The sequence below is a fragment of the Bubalus bubalis genome, chromosome 9, assembly GCF_019923935.1.
Source record: "Bubalus bubalis isolate 160015118507 breed Murrah chromosome 9, NDDB_SH_1, whole genome shotgun sequence".
Classification (NCBI taxonomy): Eukaryota; Metazoa; Chordata; class Mammalia; order Artiodactyla; family Bovidae; genus Bubalus; species Bubalus bubalis.
The window spans coordinates 59,608,519-59,629,536 of record NC_059165.1 but is presented as its reverse complement, the minus strand read 5'-3'; the positions used below and the strand labels follow the sequence as shown (position 1 = coordinate 59,629,536).

General features: G+C 38.0%; 1 protein-coding gene across 16 annotated transcripts in view; it reads right to left on the bottom strand.

Annotated features, from left to right (window-relative positions):
* The window catches only part of PFDN1 (prefoldin subunit 1), an 81,823-nt gene extending 66,688 nt beyond the window's left edge, over nucleotides 1-15,135 (bottom strand). For 8 of the 16 annotated variants that reach the window (XM_044947585.1, XR_006553363.1, XR_006553364.1 and 5 more), the window contains exons 1-2: nucleotides 14,789-14,961; nucleotides 12,246-12,412 (exon numbers count right to left, since the gene is read on the bottom strand). In XM_044947585.1, the coding sequence (XP_044803520.1) occupies nucleotides 12,246-12,412; nucleotides 14,789-14,908 (287 nt within the window). In that variant the 5' untranslated portion in view covers nucleotides 14,909-14,961. The other 8 variants (XM_044947588.1, XM_044947587.1, XM_044947590.1 and 5 more) reach the window with 6 other exon arrangements.
* Nucleotides 15,136-21,018: the final 5,883 nt, after the last annotated feature.

Here is a 21,018-nt window from a genome sequence, read left to right as displayed (position 1 = left end):
ACCTTATAAATCAACTCTACTCCAATAAAATGTTTTAAATAAACAAAATAATAAGTACACTCAAAGATATAACAACAGAACTGACAGACGGAAACACTGTGAGAAAAAAAGGAAATTAAAAAAGAAATGAAGGCTTCCCTGCTGGCTCAGTGATAAAGAATCTGCCTGCCAATGCAGCAGACATGGGTTGGATCCCTGATCTGGGAAGATCCCATATACCACAGAACAACTAAGCCCGGGCACCACACTACTGAGTCTGTGCTCTAGAGCCCGAGAGCCGCAACTACTGAAGCCCTTAGGCTCTAAAGCCCATGCTCCACAACAAGAAAAGCCACGGCAATGAGAAGCCAGCAACTGCAATTGGAGAGTAGTCTCTGCTCACTGCAACTAGAGAAAAAGTCTGCACAGCAACAAAGACTCAGCACAGCCAAAAATAAATAAATTTAAAAAAAAAAAAAAAAAAAAAAAAAGAAGTGAGCTGGAATTTCCCTGGCAGTCCAGTGGCTACTCACCATTTTCAATGCAGAGGATATGGGATCAATCCCTGGCTGGGGAACTAAAATACTACACACATCTCCTGACTAAGCCACCAGGGAGCCCACTGGATCTTATTAATCATAATGTATCAATATTCCTTCAACTGAAACAAATATACTACACAAATTCAAGATATAAAAGGAGGAGACTGGGGAGGAAGAATGTGAGAGCTCTTGGTACTTTCTGCTCAGTTTTCTTTTAAAGTTATGCTCTAAAAAATAAAAGTCTATTAATTAAAATAAAGCAGGTTGAGAACATGTTAAAAGCATATAGGAGATTCCCTGATAAAAACCTACAGAATATTATCAAAAATTAATATAAACTGAGTGATACTGCTGCATCTTAGTACTGTACTATTCATGCTCCCCTTACCAACTACTATATTCTTTAAGTCCTTCTTTCCTTTTCTCTTCCAGTGCCCATATTAAAAACACTATGCAAGCTCTGGGCTAAGCTATTTGTACCCAAAGTCCCTCTGAGAACTCTTTTATTTTCAAGGCTTAAACTTGGCTGTCTCAGCAGTAAAGAATCCACCTGCAATGCAGTAGACACAGGTTTAATCCCTGGGTCAGGAAGATTCCCTGGAGAAGGAAATGGCAATCCACATCAATACTTTTGCCTGAGAAATCCCATGGACAGAGGAGCCTGGTAGGCTACAGTCCATGGGGTCACAAGAGTTGGTCATGGCTTTAACGACTAAACCACCACAAACTTGGCTAATGAATCTCAAAATAGTACAAATCCCTATCACCTGCACTATCATCTAATGGTCACTTCCACTTATATTTTCCACATTTCCTCAAATTCAACAAGTCCCAAATTAAACTCATTTTATCTACCCAGGCCAACACTGCCTACAATCAGGTTTCCCCATTTCAAATGCAGTCTCTATCAATGTCACCACTTGCCCACTCACCTAAGTCCCAAACCTATAGCTATTCTCTGTGCCCCCATATTCCCAATTTATCTCCAAGGCTCATCACTTTCTTTCACCCTCTTCCTCTCCATCCCACTTCTTCCACCTTAATTATGCCCTTAATACTATACTCCTGAATTACTTCAAGAATTTCCCACCTATATTCCCTAATTAAACTCCCTAATTCTTCTTAAATATTTTACATAATTCTTATGTAGCTAGCCCTGAACTGTTGGACACTGCAATGATTACTGTTGATGATTTTAGCAGATGCTACTGGTTGGCTATCCAATATCTGTTCTTCTTTATTGACAGAGTCCCAGTTTTGTCTGGGTAGCCTGCGCTGTTGAGTGACTCCGGGAGGTGAATTCTGCAGTAAATTTTGGTCTTTCCTAATTATGGCAGTTCCAACCCCCAAGATTTAAGCCAAGCATGTAGCTCAGCTCTTGTCGTGAAATATGAGAGATGGTCCTTTTGATGACTTCAAGGAAAGATTTCTTTGCTCACAAAAAGTGACACAAAAAAACATGATAACTTTCTAACTCTGGATGTTGTCACACCTGAATGAAATCCTTGGAATTCCTGCAACCAATCTCAAGATGAAGCTGGCAAACACAGGGGGGAGGGCAGAGGCAAGAATACTTTAAAAAGTGGAACTAAAGCCCAAAATACAGTCCCTGAGGAAGACTAATAGGCACGATATGGACAGATCTCAGAAGTATTAAGCTTAATCAAAGAAGCCACAAAAGGAGTATATACCATAATGATTCTACTTATATATTCTATATAAAGTTCTAAAACAGGCAAAACTAATCTACAGCGATAGAAATCTGACTATCAGTTGCCCAGGGCAGGATTTAGGGGAGTGCATTGGCTAAAGCAAGGAAGAACATTTTAGAGAGATGAAAATGTTCTATATCATGATTGGAGTATAACCACCACTTTGTCAAAATTCACCCAACTCTACTCTTAAAATGAATGCATTTTACTATATGTAAGTTATAGCTCAATAAAGTTGATTTAAGAAAGATAGACAGTTAGTACTATGGTATGCCAGATGGTTTAAAGTGGCAGGAGAAAAATAAAGCCAAGGAAAAAAAAAAGAGTACACAAGGCAAGTAGGTGGGAGGTGAAGTATGCATATACCAATTTTAAACTGGGCGGTCATTAAGATTGGATATACATATATGTATAACTGATTCACTTCGCTATTTTGCAGAAAGTAACACAACATTGTAATTAACTATATATCAATTAAAAAATTTAATATATTGATAAATAACTAAATAGGGTAGTCACAAAAGGTCTCAATGCCTACTTAGTACAGACTGAAGGAAGGGAAGTTATAAGCCATACAGACATCTGGAAGAAAGATCTATATTGTAAAAGAATCACTCTCGGACTTTCTTGATGGTGCAGTGCTTAAGACTCCACCTGCCAATGCAAGGGACATGGGTTCGATCCCTAGTTGGGGAAGACTTCACATGCCAGAGGGCAATTAAGCCCAGTGCATCACAACTACTGAGCCTGTGCGCTACAATTACTGAAGCCCTGTGCCCTGGAGCCCATGCTCTGCAACAAGAGAAGCCACCACAATGGGAAGCCCGCAGACTGCAACTAGAGAGTAGCCCCTGCTTGCCTCAACTAGAGAAAGCCTGAAAGCAGCAACGAAGACCCAGCACAGCCTAAAAATTAATTAAAAAAAAAAAAAAAGAATCACTCTGGCTACACAGTTGAGAAAAGCTATAATGTGGTAAGGATGGAAGCAGGAAACCCATTTAAGAGAAAACTGCAATCCAATGACAGTTTAGACCAACTTGGTAACAAGTAATGTGCAGATTCTAGACAAAATTTAGACAGTCTTTGCTAACGGACTGAACTTAAGACTAAAAGAGAGGAGTCAAGGATGAGCCAAGATTTAGAAGAACTAAAAGGAAAGAAAATGCATTTGCTGAAATGAGAAAGACTGAAGAAGGAACTGGTTAATTTGTAAAGAATAAGAATTTTGTGTGGAGTCCCATCCCAAGATCACAGTAGCAAGGCCTCGTACCAAGGCCATAGATGTAAAGCCCAGAACCAAGGTCACCTCTCAAGTTGACTGAGCCCCTTTGTAACCACTGCCTGCCAAAAGCCCCCCTGATCATTACCAGCCAGCTTCCTGACTCCAAATTAGGCAAAAATGCCACTCCAGTACTCACCCTATAGCACCCTCACCAATTACCTAATGCCATCCTTCCAGTAGGATTCTTCTTTGTCCCGAGGCTATAAAAATTGGGTACTTAAACCATGAAAAGCGACAGCTCTCCCTGAGCCGGCCTGTTGTTCTCACAGCCGGCTCTCGCTGGTGTGTCAGAAAGTCGGCATTTGCAATGCCCCTCACTATCTCTGCTCTTTGTTCTCAATAAATTCACTCCTTTCTGAAATACTCTGTGTCTGGAAATTCTTTTCCAACTCGTCAACCCTATTCAGACTGCCACAACATTTTGGACTCCCCTGGTGGCACACTGGAAAGAAATCCACCTGCGAAGGCAGGTGACAAGGGTTCAATCCCTGGTGCAGGAAGATTCCACATGCCATGGAGCAACTGAGCCTATGTGCCACAACTACTGAGCCTGTGCTCTAGTGTCTGTGCTCTACAACAAGAGAAGCCACTGCAATCAGAAGCCTGCACCAAAACAAAGGGTGGCCCCCGTTCGCCGCAACTAGAGAAAGCCCGTGAAAAGCAATGAAGACTCAGCACGGCCAAAAATACACAAAATTTTAAATAATATTTTTATTTTGGTCAAGTTAGTTTTGAGATGCCTATTAGCCCATCAAAAAGAAATGTAAAGGAAGGAGGTAGATATATCCAAGTCTGGAGTTCAGGGAAGGGAAGATAAAATTCTGGGAGTTGTCAGAATACAAAAAAGCATTTAAAGAGAGAAGCCTGGATGAGATCACTAAGAAACTGACTATATATAAGAAAAGAGAAAAAAAATCCAAAGGCTGAGATGAGCCCAAACAATATTTGGAAATGGGAAAGAAAAGGAAACAGTGAAGGAGACTGAGAAGGAATGACCAGTGAAATTGAAGGAAAACTAAGAGGCAGTATCCTAGAAGCCATGGGAAAAAAGTACATAAAGGAAAGAAATATAAACTGGACTAAATGCTACTGATAGGTTAAATAAGATGAGGATTGGGAATTCACTGGAATTATTTTAAAAAATCATGGTTCCATCAGGAACCCAATTTCATGTAAACATTCCTTGTTCTAGATGAGTAACTCATATACTGATAGGTTCAATCTGTACTAGTTAAAAATCACTGTGTATTTTTTAAATCAAAGTATTACTCCAAAATTAGAAACAGTAGTATGTTAATCTATTTTAAACATGACACTTATTTTTGGTCACTACTTGGTATTCTAAGCATTCTGGTAAATAATCACCTCTGATGTTTACCACTTTTACTCTGGCCTCATCAAAACCTAAACATTTCCACACATAAGCATCGAGCTATGCTATAAATTTGTCCAAGATGTGATCTTTATTTCACTCGTAGGTTAAAATATAACACTGGATAAACTAGAATCACCAGATAATAAAAAATGAGTACTGAAGAACACAAACAGAAGACTATTGGTGCAAAAGCAGAAAGTCACAGAGAAACATAAATACAATTTGGTACAAGCACAAAAGAATTACACACATACAGGATGCATACTGTGGTCCAAATCTTTTTACCCTAAGCCAAACAATGTAAAAGGCTTTGCTTAGGCCAGTTATGCTCTTACCTATTTAAAGATACATTTTCGATACTGGGCTCCTCCTGCTGTGAAATTTTGATGTAAGAATATTTCAAGTCCTCAAAGGGTAGCCCTTCAAAGCCAAAGGGTAGTGTTTTCCAAGTAATCTGGTTCATTTCAAGGTAACTGATCTTAGAACAAGAGTTGGCAATGAGCGTTTCTGGTCAGAACAACTAGATAACGTTCTCCCAGAATGTCCATTCAGACCTAAATTCTAAAAATAAAGTGGGCATGCATTCTTCACAAAACCACAGGCACTAATGGTGCATGCAACACAATGCAATCCTAATTATTCTATCTGGGCAAAAGACATTTGCAATTCACAGCAATTCCTGACAAAACTAATAGATGGAAAAAACACCAATAAGTCATTACTTGTATATTCATATATATGGACTGGCTCTTACTTTTAAGCCAGTTTTTTTTTTCTAGTTCTTTTTTGGATGTTTCATTAAGCAGATTATGTTCCTTGACCTGACCATATCAGTCTTCTCTCAAACAGATTAGATAGCAAGTTGTTCCTAAATTTGCCACTATGAGATAAGTGACAGCTAAAATCAGAAAATCCTTGGTACAGCTTAAAATTGATTGTTTTTTACTTCAGAGAAATTCAACCTGATTTAAGTCAGTTACAGCACCCAAATCCCCAAGGACAAAGGAACAAAGTTCAAGATTACTGCTAGCTTTATTTTTATTTACAGAGGAACAACAAGGTAATTTTTTTCACCCTTCCCTCAGTTAACTACATTAATTTCGTGCTTATCACCAACTGGAATACACTGTACCACTATCCTCTCATGTTGCTGATTAATTACTTTCATGCAACAAAAGCACATGAGGAAAAAAAAGGCAGGCTTTTTGATGTCAGGAGATGGCAGAAGCAAACTCCTCCAAGTAACAGTAACAAAATCAATCAATTACATTTACCTTTTCTCAACAAGTTCTAGCATAAATGAACCAACCCTACAACAAAGACACATTAAATAAAATTTTTATTTCAGTATGTTTGTACATCCCAAGGTAAGTGTACAAACTCTCTTTTTTTTTTTTTAACAATAAACTCCTAAATAACACAACATTTTGGAAATTAATTTCCAGTGTTTCAATGAGATTGTTTGGATCTTGGAGGACATGGGAGGGGAAGAAGGGAGAGAATTATTAAAACTACTCTTTCTGCAGAAGAAACATAGCTATGTCATTCCTACGCAAATGTTTGTTAACTTCTCCTGGCATAAAAACAGTGATGTCATTCTACACACCAGTCAGAAGACTTATAATGAACACCAAGTTTTTAAATCACTGACAGCTTAAGAAAATTAAGACTATGACTCAGAAATCTCCTCTCCCTAGAGTATCACATCTGTGGAAGAGGAGACTATGCCCAGCTGGGGTTATATACATACTCAACATCAACAAAACTGAAGTCATTTTCCCCTGCACAACAGAAAGAGTTGTTTTTTCCACATTAGAACTCTGAGAAATGAAAGCCATGACTTTATACAGCTCTGTATAAAAACACAAGAAGGGTGGTTCATATTCTATTAGGAAAAGCAGCTCAACATCAAAACTCCTCTTCCTTTTAAAATAAAACCTAAAAAATGATTAAATTTCTTCTTACCACTGAAAATTATTTTATCTTTGCTTCATTTTCTCTGCTCTAAAATACAGACTAACACCTTTAAAGACAGTATATAAAGGAGCTTATAAATTTGAATTTGCAATGTGACCCTCACACCAAAAGTAGACTGCATTTTTTCTCTCCAACAGTAAGCATAAAATATCTAAACTTGGTTCTAGTGAGACTATTATTACTATAATATCAATAATACTTAACAATGTCTATTACACCAAGATCTGTGGTTTGTCTCCTAATGTATTAGGAATAAAATATAATGCAACTTATCTTCAGCTTTAAAATTACCTCAAATTGACTGGAATATCAACTCTACATGAAGTAAAATGGCTGCAAAACTTAAGACAGCCTGATTATATCCCTTTTGACTAATATTTAATATATCTAAACCAAGAGCAACTGCAAATGTTTCATCTTGACTTTTCTAAATGTTACAATCCAAATTACAAGTCAACATTCAAGCTAAAAATTAAAATCAAAACAAAACTAACGTAACATTCTAAACAAAGGGCAGTTCAACCAAACTGTCACAGTTCAGATTTCTACATCATAATTAGTTGAAAATCTGTTCAATTATTTGGATTTTTTTTTAATTTTGTTACCCATCAGAAATATACCTACTGTTTTCATTTTCTACCTGTGCCACATTTATCTTAAGTTTTATACTTGTGGATTTTTCAACCACCAGAGATCAACCATCAAATTACTTCAACAAGTAGAAATAGCAACACCGCTCCCAAACAGCAATTTCTGCATTGCTAGACACTTATCTAGTTGGTAGATTTATACCATTGTTCATTCTTAGTTCCTTAAATGTAAAAAATATCCACAGAATGGTGGCATACCTCTAAATTAGTTTAAATATGGTACAAAGTTATTTTTAGTTAGGTTCAAGTTTTAGAAAGGCACTAATCATTCTTCTCAAAGGCTAATCTACTCAAGTTCCTCTCATTAAAGAAATATAAAGCTTAATTTATCTCTTTTGGAAAGAAGAAGTGTTATTAATGTAATGCTCAAGCACAAAGATATTAGAATAATGGACCTAATATCAAATCAGAGTCTGGATCATACCTATTGTTAATAAAAATAAATTTGACCTTTATTCTAATGATGGTTCTTTCAAACATCAGTATGACTAAATGTCATTTATGTGCACTTTCAGATGTAATACTAACTTTGAAAAATATTCTTATTTATACTATGCAAAGGAAAATGGAAGAAAACTACCATAAATAATTACAAGCTTGGTTTTTATTCACACACACACAAAAAATCTACAAGAAACATTCATGTAATATTTATCTGAGATCTGTGTCTATTCCTTCCTTGCATGCTAGAAAGATGAAAAGACAAACACGTCCAACTATTCAGACACATCATTCCACAGTTGTAACTTTCATCATAGTTCTCAAAGCAGTATGGTGAGGTCAGCTCACAAACAGCTTAAGTAGCAAAACTAGAAATTGGTGGTAGTAGTATCAGGCTACATAACAGCCCCTCCAAAGAATATGAAGTAAGAGAACTAAAATGTGCTGGCAACATGCCAAGAGACTAGATGGACGATAACTTTTGAGCAACGAATATGCAGAGTTTATAGTATACAGCAATTCATCATCTCTTACCCTGTAGCTTGATTTTCTTTGTTTTAACCCGAAAATGGCCACATATAAAAGATATTTAACACTACCAGTTTTCTCCATACTCATGACTGGGAAAGGCATCTGGGCTTGAAATGACTTTGTAAACTAAATGCACACCCTAAAATGAAAAATATGACTTCCATCCTATGTAAGCATAAGCAAGGTAAAATATACAATTATACCAGTATTACTCTGCACAGAACAGCCTTTACTCTCCAAGGATTATACTGCCCTCAGCGTAATCCTAAAGGCTTGGGGTTTTTCTATATTGTCAATGCTGACAATCTCTGCAACTGGTTGGCATTTAGAATTAGTCAACCTTCTCACAAGATTTAATAAAGAATTAATTCTGTCAGATTAGAGGACATAATTTTGGTCAGAAACAATTCCTTTGACCTTACTCAAAATATGTTACTTTTAAATTTTCTTCTTTATTGAATCATATATTTAAAAAGCATAATAAACTTCAATTCTTAAGTCTCTGACACTTACTAAACATTTCCTTTCTAAAGGACCAAAAGAAAATGCAGTTATTTTAGCCAACAGAATTATATTCAATTCAAACCAACACACATTTAACACGCATTTTGTGCCAGACATTATACTGAGGACTGAGGAAACAAAGATAGATATGTATATGGTCTTTGACAATCTAGTTGGGGAGACCAGACCATTTCAAACTCAATCAGGTTCTGCCCGCTACCCTCATGTCACCACCCACGTGTTCTACTATCTACAGGAACAAAAGCTCTGGTATCATTCAGGAACATGTTAGTAAATCTGCCAGGGAAGATGGAAAACTCTTCAGAGAAGATATGCTCTGTCTTAAAGGATGTGAATTTCAGGAGGAAAAGTGGGATACTGCAGGCCAAGAAGGACAGAAGGAGCAAAACCAAGAAAACACAAAAACATGGCATGAGCGAGGAAGCCCATGTGACGAGGGTAGGGTAACAATTTTGGGTACATGAGCTACTCCCCTTCTACCTTCAGCCCATGACAGACCTCACTGATCAATTAAAGCATGTTTAAGCCCACATGAGACTCAAACTCAACAGATAACTCAAAACCAATGAAAAGAAGTAAGTCCATGAGATGAAATTTATGTGCTATCCTCAGCCTGGGAATAGAAAGTGGTAGGATTTGAGGCTAGAAGGGTAAATTAAGGACAGATTATGAATGACCATGAATGCTAGGCTAACAAGTTTAGATTTTATCCTGTGGGCAACCAAGGATGAACAAAAGATTTTATGAAAAATAATGACATAATCATATCTGGCAGATGTGTGAAGAAAGCATTTAAACCAACACAATAAGGGCAGAAAGAACAGTTCAGAAGCTATTGCTTCTTAGTCCAGGCAAGAGGGCTGAATTTCAGCAAGGGTAAAACTGGAGGTTCTAAAACAAAAATGTAACGTTTTAGATTTTATAATTCTTGGTTTTAAAACAACAGTTTGAGAAAAATTAGCATTCTAATTAGAATTCCCTAACAATTTTCAAAAAGGAAAAGAAAAGACAAATTAAGGTAAAGACTAGAATTAAAGAAGTGAATCGCAATGATACTCAAGATTACTCAAGACTATAAATTCAGAAATAGCTATTTCAGGCTTAGCATCAAGAAAGAGAACATCCTCATGACCAGACTAATACTCAGCAAGTCTTTTCCTCCTGAGGGCACTAACACTCTAGCCAAACAACAAACACAACTTACCTTACATGCCCCTACAAACTCCAGTGAGATGCACAAAGTACAAAAGACAAATTTAAAACCAAAGTTTAAAACCGTGTAGATATTCCACATTATCTAAACACTTAAAGCTACTTATTTCTTTTAAGAAACATAATTCACATGAAATAAATCTTTTAGAAATACTACTGTTCTACCATTAACTAATTCATATCCCAGCCTTTAAACTCTAAAATTCTTGGAGTGGAATACAACCAATAAGTAGCACTTTGGGCAATAAGCAAAAAAAGGCAACTTGTCTACCATCTCCACAGAATGTTTAGTAAATGAAATTATTCTATTAAAAATTAAAACTTCACTATAGATTGGGCTTCTCTGGTGGCTCACTGGTAGAATCCGCCCACCAGTGCAGAAGACACAGGTTCAATCCCTGGTCCCAGAAGATCCCATACACCGTGGAGCAGCTAAGCCTGTGAGCCACAACTATTGGGCCTGTACTCTAGAGCCCGGGAACTACAACTACGGAAGACTGTGCACCCTAGAGCCTGTGCTCTGCAACAAGAGAAGCCACCACAACAAGAAGCCAGAGCGCTGCAACCAGAGTAGCCCCTGCTCCCCAAAACTAGAGAGCGCCAGCGTGCAGAAACAAAGACCCAGCAAAGCCGAAACAAATAAAAAAACAAAATTATTAAAAAAAAAAAATTCACTATAGATCAAAAGACCAAAGTGTTTTTCTTTTCAGGAGAGAGAAATTCTTTAACGGCAGCAAGCAAAGGCTAATGTAATGATGTGAAACCGAAGCACAACATGTTAACAAGCATGCTATAAAAGCTACCATTACTGTTTTAAGACCTAAGGATATTCATAACAAAGATAAAATTATCCTGCAGTGAATGCCAACAATGCACTTCATGCTACACAGACACATATTCAAGGGTTCTACTTTGTTTTCATCCCAATTCTTTTGTGTCCCAGTAACAAACTCTCAAATTGGAATTTTCTTCCTTTTAAAACAAGCTAAAATGAAAAAATGGACTCCAACAATAAGATTTTATTTACTTATCCATGCTGTTTATTCTCAGAGAGCAAATCAGACGAACAGTTTATCATAATCTACTTCTGTTTCAAACCAATATGGATTAGCCAGCCATGAGCAGAGTCTATTTCTCATGATGTCATTCTAAAGCCATCAGTAAATGTTACACATGCCGTGCTTCCTTCAAATCAATCACAAAACAAATCATCCTAGACTGAGGTCAAATTCCTTTCCAAGTAAAGGAGCTCCAAACTTAAGTAATGGTCCACTTACTAAGTAATATTCAAAGACCAAATTCCAGAAAAACCCTTCTCTTGTACCTCCTTCACTTAAAAAAAAAAAATCAGTCTCCTTTTAGCTCAGTGTAATGGAATGTGACCTGCAGTTAAGGGCTTTTCCATTCCTATTTACCACTTAGAGAACATGAAGCAGATGTAGTCTCCCTCAGAATGGCAATATAGTTTTTAAAAGAAAAAAAAAAGTGAAGTGCAGGTGGTTAATCATATAATAAGAATTAGAACGAACAAGGTAAATTGACTTACTAGATTTCTCATGTTTGACAGAATGAGTATATTTAAATAGACAACTGAATATTTATTTTTGTTTTACAACCTGATCAGACATCTAAGATTCATGACTTGTGTGACTATTAATAATCAGGTTGGGAAGAAGAGGTTAAAACTACAACTACTTAAAAAAAAATCTTCACACACAAAACTACTATAAACATCTTTTCACAACAAATCATATTTTTACCATTGAAGTTACACACATAAGTACCTAAGTATGGAGAGAAGAACATGGAATAAATATTTTTAAAATGTACTTCGAAGTTTAAGATTAAACACATCTACCTGGAATTCAGTTTCTCATTTAAAAGAAAAAAGATATTTGACCTAGTGTTCTTTAAAGCTACTATAATACTTTAACCCAAGTTGTAAAGTGAACAAATTCTATGACTTAATTCAGATAAACTTCTTTCAGGATAACCCCCTTAAGGATATACTTTACTTACATTCTTCCTACACCTTCATACATGTTAGTCTCATCTACCAAAGTCATAATCTCTGTATCTGTAAGATGTGCATGCTTTTTCGTTCTGTTCAGCTGTTCAATCTGTACATCTGCAAGCTTCACCTTCTGTTGAGTGTCAATAACTTTGGCTTGAAGCTCTGTGAAGGCCTAAAAAGAAATGTCCTTGATTTAGTAGGTGCAACATTTTACAGTAAATGTTTAAATCAAATCTAATATATTATAATGAAGCCAGCTAAACAGAAAAAGCTGTGAAATTTACCACAGCAAACATCTCAAAGCCAGTCTGCTAAAAACTTGAGCCCTGAACAATTCAGTGATTAGAAGCACTGACCCTCCGTGCAGTTGAAAATCCAAGTATAATTTATAGTTGACTCTCCATATTGCAGTTCCTCTGTATCCCTGGTTCTACATTTGCTGATTCACCCAACTACATATCATGTAGTACTCCAGTATTTACTATTTTAAAAATCTGTGTACAACTGGATCGCTGCAGTTTAAACCAATGCTGTTTGAGAGTCAACTGTACTGAACTTACCCAGTCCTCAGAAGATGCAACCTATCTGAAGAAGCTGAACAAAGGCATGGTAAATAATAACCATATCAAGTAGCAGGTACCCAAGCAGTAATAAAAGCTCTAAAGGCAAAAATCAGAAACCCAGAGACCCAAATCAAGAACCATAAATGTAACAACTCACCACATCTGTACTACTCAAGATTATTTAAAGCACTTTCCCACACTTGTTCAAAATATTAACATGTGAATATTAATATGAGAATACTGACAGATAATAAATGTCTCATTTTCTCTTTTCAATAATCCTGAGTTAAGGATGGCAGATTCATAAGCACAGTTTACAAATTAACTAAACATTCTGAAGAGATATAAATGACCTTCACAGGGCTGAACAACTACTAGCTCAAAAACCAAGTACTTAACTTCTTCTGACCGCTAGTTACTTAATCTTTCTACTCTACTATCCACAGTAATATTCAGAAAATGAATATTTTAAGAGAAAGACACACAAAAAATTCAAAGCATTGATAAAAGAATTGCATCATAATCTTCATATGTACACAATAAGCCAAACTTGACCTCTGAGTACTCTTAACTCAAAAGGTTTTCGATACTTCTGAAGTGCCTAGAATGATTTTCAGATGCTGTCAAATTCTGCCTTAATAATAACATCTGTGGCTGCAATGCATGGCAAAAAGCTACTAAACTTTTATTCTGACTTTGTTCTCACCTACTAGTAAGGTTTCAAAAGATTTATCTAGAGGGGAGAGGAGGTACCTAAAGTTTAGTCTCCATCCCTCCCCCTCCCCCCAAAATTATAAACATATTAAAAGACCTTTAAACAAGTTTCTTCTGTAATTTTATTGGTTGCCAAAACGACCCAATTTAAGCCTGTAATTATTTTCTTAGTTTGCATTCACTGTCCATAGGTTTCCCAGCAACAGATTCAAATAATATTGAGGGGTAAGTCCATTCACAGCTGTATTCTATTGTTAGCTCTCACTAAACCCTAACTTAAATTTGAACTTTTAACAGAAAAAAAAGGTAAACTTTTAAAACACTTTAAGACACAGTTTGCTAAGGAAGCTAGTATATTGTTAAAGCTGAGATAATACAGCACTAGAGAGCACCGTAAGGAGTAAAGGTGCAAGTTCCAAACAAAACGCAATACACACACACACACACACAAATCCTCAGAGCAATAATACACTGCTTCATCTATTACGTGGAAGAGCTACTTCAACTGTCTTATTCTCATGCAAAGGTTGATCACAAGACAGTCTTAAACAAAATTTGCTCTTCTAACCTAAAGTAGTGGTCAAAAGGTGTGAAGTGAGGCAGAGAATGCAGTATTCTAGAACCAAGCTTGGGCTGAATCTTCTGTTAAACTGTTTCCTTTTCTAGAAAAGTATTGGTTTAAAGTAGATGAAGTCTAGGCTCCTTTCCAATCCCCATTCTCCCTCCCTTCGCAAAAAAAAAAAAAAAAAAAAGGATATGCTTTTGAGTCGGTAGTGGTGTCAGAATCCTGACAACTCTTAGGTGGTGAAAACGTTTCTGTGTAACATTTCTAGGCAACTGTTTGAAAAGAGAAACTCAATTCCTTGATACCAATTTTATCTGGAAAACTTTGACTTGCTTCTTCTTTGACAAGTCTTTAAAAACGGCGGGGCGGGGAGGGGGGCGGTTGTTGGCAAAGCCCTAAGATGAACATTGCTATGAGGATACCTGACTGAACTGTATGAAGCGACCTTACAAGATATGGGATTAAAGAACTGACCTAAAAACAGACTGGACTTGAAGTTTTTCAAAGTAAATTAGGATACAGAATTACAGATGCTACAGCTCGGGCAAGCAGGCTAAACAGGCTCCAACTGGAAGCGCTCACTTCAGGCCTCACTATGGAACTGAAGGCACCAAGAGCAACGAAAGGACTCTGGAGCTCGGAACAAGGGAACAAAACAGCTATAGGCCCGCCAAACTTAACCAGGCCCAGCCCAACTGGCTCTTACCGGCAAAGAGCCGCTCGCCCTCGACTCCAGCCTAAGGAGGCCCGGTCCCGCCTTTGAACTCTGAGAAACCATTCCCCATTTCCCTGAGGCCTCTTTCCTTCCGCAGCACTCGAGACTCATTCGATATTCTTGTCCACAGTCCCCTTAGCTTCCAAACAAAAGCTTCCGCCTGCTCAAGACCCTCTTTTACCTTCTTCAACTCCAGATCCACGGGGGCCGCCATCTTGCTTCACTATTGCGCCTGCGCAGTGGGAGAAGCCCGGAAAGAGGGTGGGGGAAGGGCGCGCCCTAAAGGTTTGATAGCGCCTTTTCCTTCTGCGCCTGCGCATGAGGGGGCTGCTTGGTTTTCCTACCTTCCCCGTCGTTAACGCCTAAAATAACCGGGATTCCGATTCAGAGTACGTCTTCCCCACGTTACCTATAGGCCTGCCTTGATTCTCCACGTCCTTCCAAACACAGCACAATGCACAGATTTCGTGTGTGGTTTTTAAGCACTTCGACAAATAGTTTAGTTTGTGTCGCTAAATTAAAATGTGTGTAGATCAGGCTAAAACCTCTAAAGTCATTCATGCCTTCAGCGGGTCCGGTGCTGTCAGGGAGGGATGAGAAAAAATCAGCCTGAGTTTCAGGCGTGGCAGCATGGAGAAGACCAGAAGGCGTAGTTGAAGTGTTTTCCCAAAGAACTTACTTCTATTGAATGCTCTCAGAAGACCTTGTAGACACAGGAGTTCTCACGAGAGACCAAATTTCTTTTTAAAAGAAAAAAAATGCAGATTCTCTGATCCTCATCCCAAACTTTATTAGAATCTTTGATATGGGACACAGAAATATGTACTTTTGCAAACGCCTTTTATGATCTGGTCTAAGTGGTCTGCAAACCACATTTTGAGAATCGGCTGTAAAATAGCTGGCATTTGAACCAGAAGGATGACTAGAAGGATGGACATGAAAGAAATGGATATCTTCCTTACTCTAAAAACCTGTGAGTCAGAGGAAAGGGCAGGGAGTTTGGAACTAAACAAATCTATTCAAGGTTTGGTCTACATTGAGCATAGGTATGTCTGCTTCCATTTACTAGTTGTGTATCAATAGAGTTTGTCTCCTCATTTAGTATGAGAATAACAGTATTGACCTAACAGAGTTATTCTGAGGAGTAAATAAGGTCAGGATGGAAAGCTCCAGGCATAGCACAATGCACACAGTAGGCACACAAGAAAAAGCTGTAATTAAGTTCATGTAGTTAGCATTGTTATATTTGTCTTTCAAGGTCCAGCAAGCAGACACATAATATGTATCCTTTATGTATTTTTTTATTTTTTACATCACTCATCACACAGATCATAAATAATCTCTCCTCGGAATTTCAAGACTACTTCTGTTCCTTTTTCAAGACACATGACACTTTCTGTCTTAAAAAAAATTTTTTATTAGACTTATTAGCTATTCAAACGTCCATCATTGGATAAATGGATAAACAAAATGTGAGGACATTACACTAAGTGAAATAAACCAGTCATGAAAAGACAAATACTGTATGATTCCATTGTACGAGGGACTTGGTGGTGGTGGTGGTTTAGTCACTAGGTTGTGTCTGACTCCTGTAACCCCACAGACTATAGCTAGCCAGGCATCTCTGTCCATGGGATTTCCCAGGCAAGAATACTGAAGTGGTTGCCATGTCCTTCTCCAATATAAGGGACTTGGAGTAGACAAAATCATAAAGACAGAAAGTAGAATGGTGTTGCCAGGAGGCAGGAGGAAGGGATAGAAAGGAAAAAAATGTTTAATGTATTTATTTATTTTTGGCTATACTGGGTCTTCAGAGAAGGCAATGGCACCCCACTCCAGTACTCTTGCCTGGAAAATCCCATGGATGGAGGAGCCTGGTAGGCTGCAGTCCATGGGGTCGCTAAGAGTCAGACCTGACTGAGCGACTTCCCTTTCACTTTTCACTTTCATGCATTGGAGAAGGAAATGGCAACCCACTCCAATGTTCTTGCCTGGAGAATCCCAGGGATGGGGGAGCCTGGTGGGCTGCCGTCTATGGGGTCGCACATGACTGAAGCGACTTAGCAGCAGCAGCATACTGGGTCTTCATTGCTGCGGGGGCCACTCTCTAGTTGTGATGCATGGACTTCTCATTGTGGTGGCTTCTCTTGTTGTGGAGCACAGACTCCAGGGTGCAAGGGCTTCAGCAGTTCAGCCACACGGCTCAGTACTTGTGGCTCCTGGGCTCTAGAGCACAGGCTCAATAGTGTGGTGTGTGGGCTTAGTCACTCCATGGGCATGTGGAATCTTGCCAGATCAGGGATCAAACCAGTGTCTCCTGCATTGGCAAGTGGATTCTTTACCACTGAGCTACCAGGTAAGCCCAGGAATTCTTGTTTAATAGGTATAGAGTTTCAGTTTTATAAGATGAAAAGAGTTCTGGAGATGGATGGTAGTGATAGTAACACAACAATGTCAATGTATTTAATACCACTGAACTGTACACTTAAAAATGATTACAATAGTAAATGTTAGGTATATTTCACCACATTTTAAAAAATTAAAAAACGTATTTGTTATTTTTTCAAATCTACATGTTCTTTTCTTTTTCATAATGATATGCAGTGATATATTCTTGCCTAATGGTGAAAATAATTAAAACATAATTCACATAACTATTTTTTAATTTCTTTATGTCTTATCAGTTGAAATCTTTGGGGTATGAATTCTTGCACTGTTGGGCATCTGCTAGTCTTTCTTATGAGAGCTGATTTTCTCATTTGACTCATAAATTTTTCATTAGAACCCGTCTTCAGTGTCCAGCATGTCCATGGACTATAGAAACGTCTCACATTCACTTTTTTTTTTGCTGCACCTTGTGGCTTTTGGGATTTTAGTTCCCTAGCCAGGGACTGAACCCAGACCCTTAGCATGAAAATACCAAGTCCTAACCACTAGACTGGCAGGGAATTCCTCCACATTCACTTCTACCAGAGCCCTGAGAGAGTCATAGGTTCCAGACCAATTTTTATGCTAATTCTTGATACTACATGAATGAAGCAAACTTAGGGAAAAATAAACTTTGCCCAGAGCATAAAGTTGGCAGAATGTGATATACATTTATGATGGGCAGCCACTATATTATCACCCTTTTATTTTGGACTTCAAAATAAATGTTATTGCCTTTCCCTCTTTAGAGTTTCTAAAATGACAGGAAGACACTGTCTATGAAAGCCCTAAAAGGTTTTCAGTCCTTGGACACTTGTCTAGAGAAGAACCATGCTGAGCTTGCTTCTATTATTTTTATTTGGGAAAAAAAAAAAAAACAGCCTTCACACTGAAAACTTCACTAGTACAGGGATATACTCCTGAGGTGCAAACAGACCACAGTTGTGGAACTTAAAAAGTGATCCCCTATTACCCTTCAGCTCTGCCAACCCATGCACAATACCCTTATTTATTCATTCAACAAATATTTATTGAATATCTGTTAGGTCCTTGGGATATAACAACAACAAGAGACAAATTCCCTGTCCCCATGGAGCACACATTCCAGTGGGAAAAGAGAAACAATAAACATGCCAACAAGTAATTTAATAAACTAATTAGTGTTATTAAGAAGGAAACAGCAATGTGGTTAGAGGCTGCTGGGTGGAGGCCACTTAGGTGTGGGAAGCTCTCTGGAAGACCATAACATTTGAAATCAGACCTGGAAAATGAGAATTAGATAGCTGTGCAAAGAGCTGGGGAAACAGCCTTCCAGACAGAAGAAACAGCAAGAACAAAGAGTTTAGGATGGGAGCAGTCTTGGCATATTTGAAGAACAAACGGAAGACGCCAGCATGGCTGGATGCAGAGATTGGTAGAAGGCAGTGACATCAGAGAGTTGCACAGGGGGCCAGACCATGAAAGACCTTTAAGCTACAGTCAGGGATCAGAGTGTTATTCTGAGTGTGATTATAAGCCAGTGAATAATTTCAAGCAGAGGACTGATATGATCTGAAGAGATTGATATGATTCTATTTTAAGGTGATCATTGAGGGTTCAAGGTGGAGAATGGATTGGAAGGAGCAAGCTTGGAAGCAAAGAGACCAGTCGGGAGATTACTGCAGTGGTACACGAGACAGATGCTAATGGTCTGAGGATGATGACAATGGAGACAGATAGCAGTAGATGGATTCAGGTAGAGATTACTAAACTTAATGAAGGAATGGATTGGGGGCAGAGGGGGTGGCAATGAAATAAAGAGATGAATCAAAGATGATTTGTAATCTCAAAATAAATATGCTGAGTGAGAGAAACCAGATGAGAAAGAGTAACATGCTGTATGATTCCATGTCTAAAGTTCTAGAATATGCAAACAAATCTAAAGTGACAGAAAGAAGATCAGTGGTTACCAGACAGATTGGGGGTGGTGAAACCTAAGGAAGAAGCACAAGGAAGTGATTACAAAGGAGCATTAGATAACTTTTGTGGTGATGGATATACTTATTATCTTAATTCTGAAGGTTTCCTAGGTGGAAACTTATCAAAGTGTACACTTAAACATATTCAGTTCATCATATGTCAATTATATGTCAATCAAGATGTTTTAAAAGAAAAGCAAAGACTCCAAGGTTTTTGACCCAAGCAAACTATTAATAGTTGAATGATAATGTCTTTTACAAAGAAGAGAAAGTTAATTCTTATGATATAGCCTATAAGCAGTTTCAAAGCTGCTCTATAGGAATAGTAAGAATAATATTTCTCCCTGTGAACAGACTGTATTAGTTAGAGATATGTTCAGCTGCTATAATAAAGATCCAAAACAACAATGGCTAAAACAAGATAGAAGTTTATTTCTCTCCATCTCAATCATCCAGGCAAAAGCAATGTAGGGTAAGTATGTGAGTTCTACAATGCCACAGTTCCCAGGCTCCTTCTATCTTATCCCTGTGATCGAAGATGACTCATCACTACCATGTTCATAGCCTAGCTACAAGGAAGGGGAAAGGACCCAGGGGTTGGGGTGGGGGCGGGGGACACTCACTCTGTCCCTTTAAAGGCGTAACCCAGAAATAAAAATGTGGCTCTGTTCATATCACATTAGCCCAGACAGAATCACATGACCATTCCTGGAGACCAGAAAAACTGGGAAATGTAGTTATTATTGTGGGCAATTATGTGACCAGCTAGACACCAGGAATTATATTATTATGAAAGAGAAATCAAAGAGATACTGGGTTAAAATTAGCAGTTTCTGACATCAGAGCTTTTCAGCTTACAAAGCCATTTCTTATTTATCAAGTTATTTGATCTTAACAACTTTGTAAGATGGATAGACTCTGAAGGGTTCATTCCACTTGAAAGTTTAGCAGAGTAGTTAAGAGTATAGACTTTGAAATCTGACCTTCTAGTTTCAAATTCTGTTTCTACTATTTACTAGCTGCAAGATTCAAGGAAAAGGACTTAACTTCTCAAGTCTCCTTCTCTTCAACTATAAAACAGAGATAGTAATAGTACCCATCCCATAGGTTTTTATAAGGATTAAGTGAGATAATGCATGCAAAGTTCTTGATATACAGTTACACCTAATCTACACTAGCTACTATTATGTGTCAAGTATTACAAACCTACAGATAAATAAAAGAGCAGTTCACAGTACAGCAGGTGTCACAGATAAACAGTTATGAAAGAATCTGAAAATTCAGCTGTAGAGAAAGTGACACCAGGAATTGGAAGAACAGAGAAGAGGGACTCCTAATCCAGGAATCTTGCAGGAAAAGTAAGAGTTTGCAGCAAAGAAAGTAGAAACGATATTCCTAGAAGAGACTAAGACACCAAGGCAAGAGCCTAGTGTCTTTGGGGGAATACAAATTGTTTGGTATGGCTGAAGCACAGAGCATGTTAAACACAGAGAGAAAGGACAGAGCGATGACAGCCAGCAGTGGAGGGCCTTCGAAGTCAAGCTCATTGAGTGCAATGGTCATTGAATGCAATGGAGTGTTGTAAGCAAGGGAGTGACTGGTCACATTTATTTACACTCCAGAAAATTGTGGTGGCTGCTTTAGGGGGAGTGATTCCTAGAAGGCAGAAGATGAGAAACCAGATCAGAATAGAGTAGCCAAGCAGATAGCAAGGGCCCAAAACTAAGGCAGTGGGAGAGAGGAGAGCCCTAGGGTGCATCTGCTTTTCAAAATTCCTTTCCTGTTTTGAGCAAGTTCTCTCTTAACTCTACCTTATCTCAGCTGCTTTTGCATCAC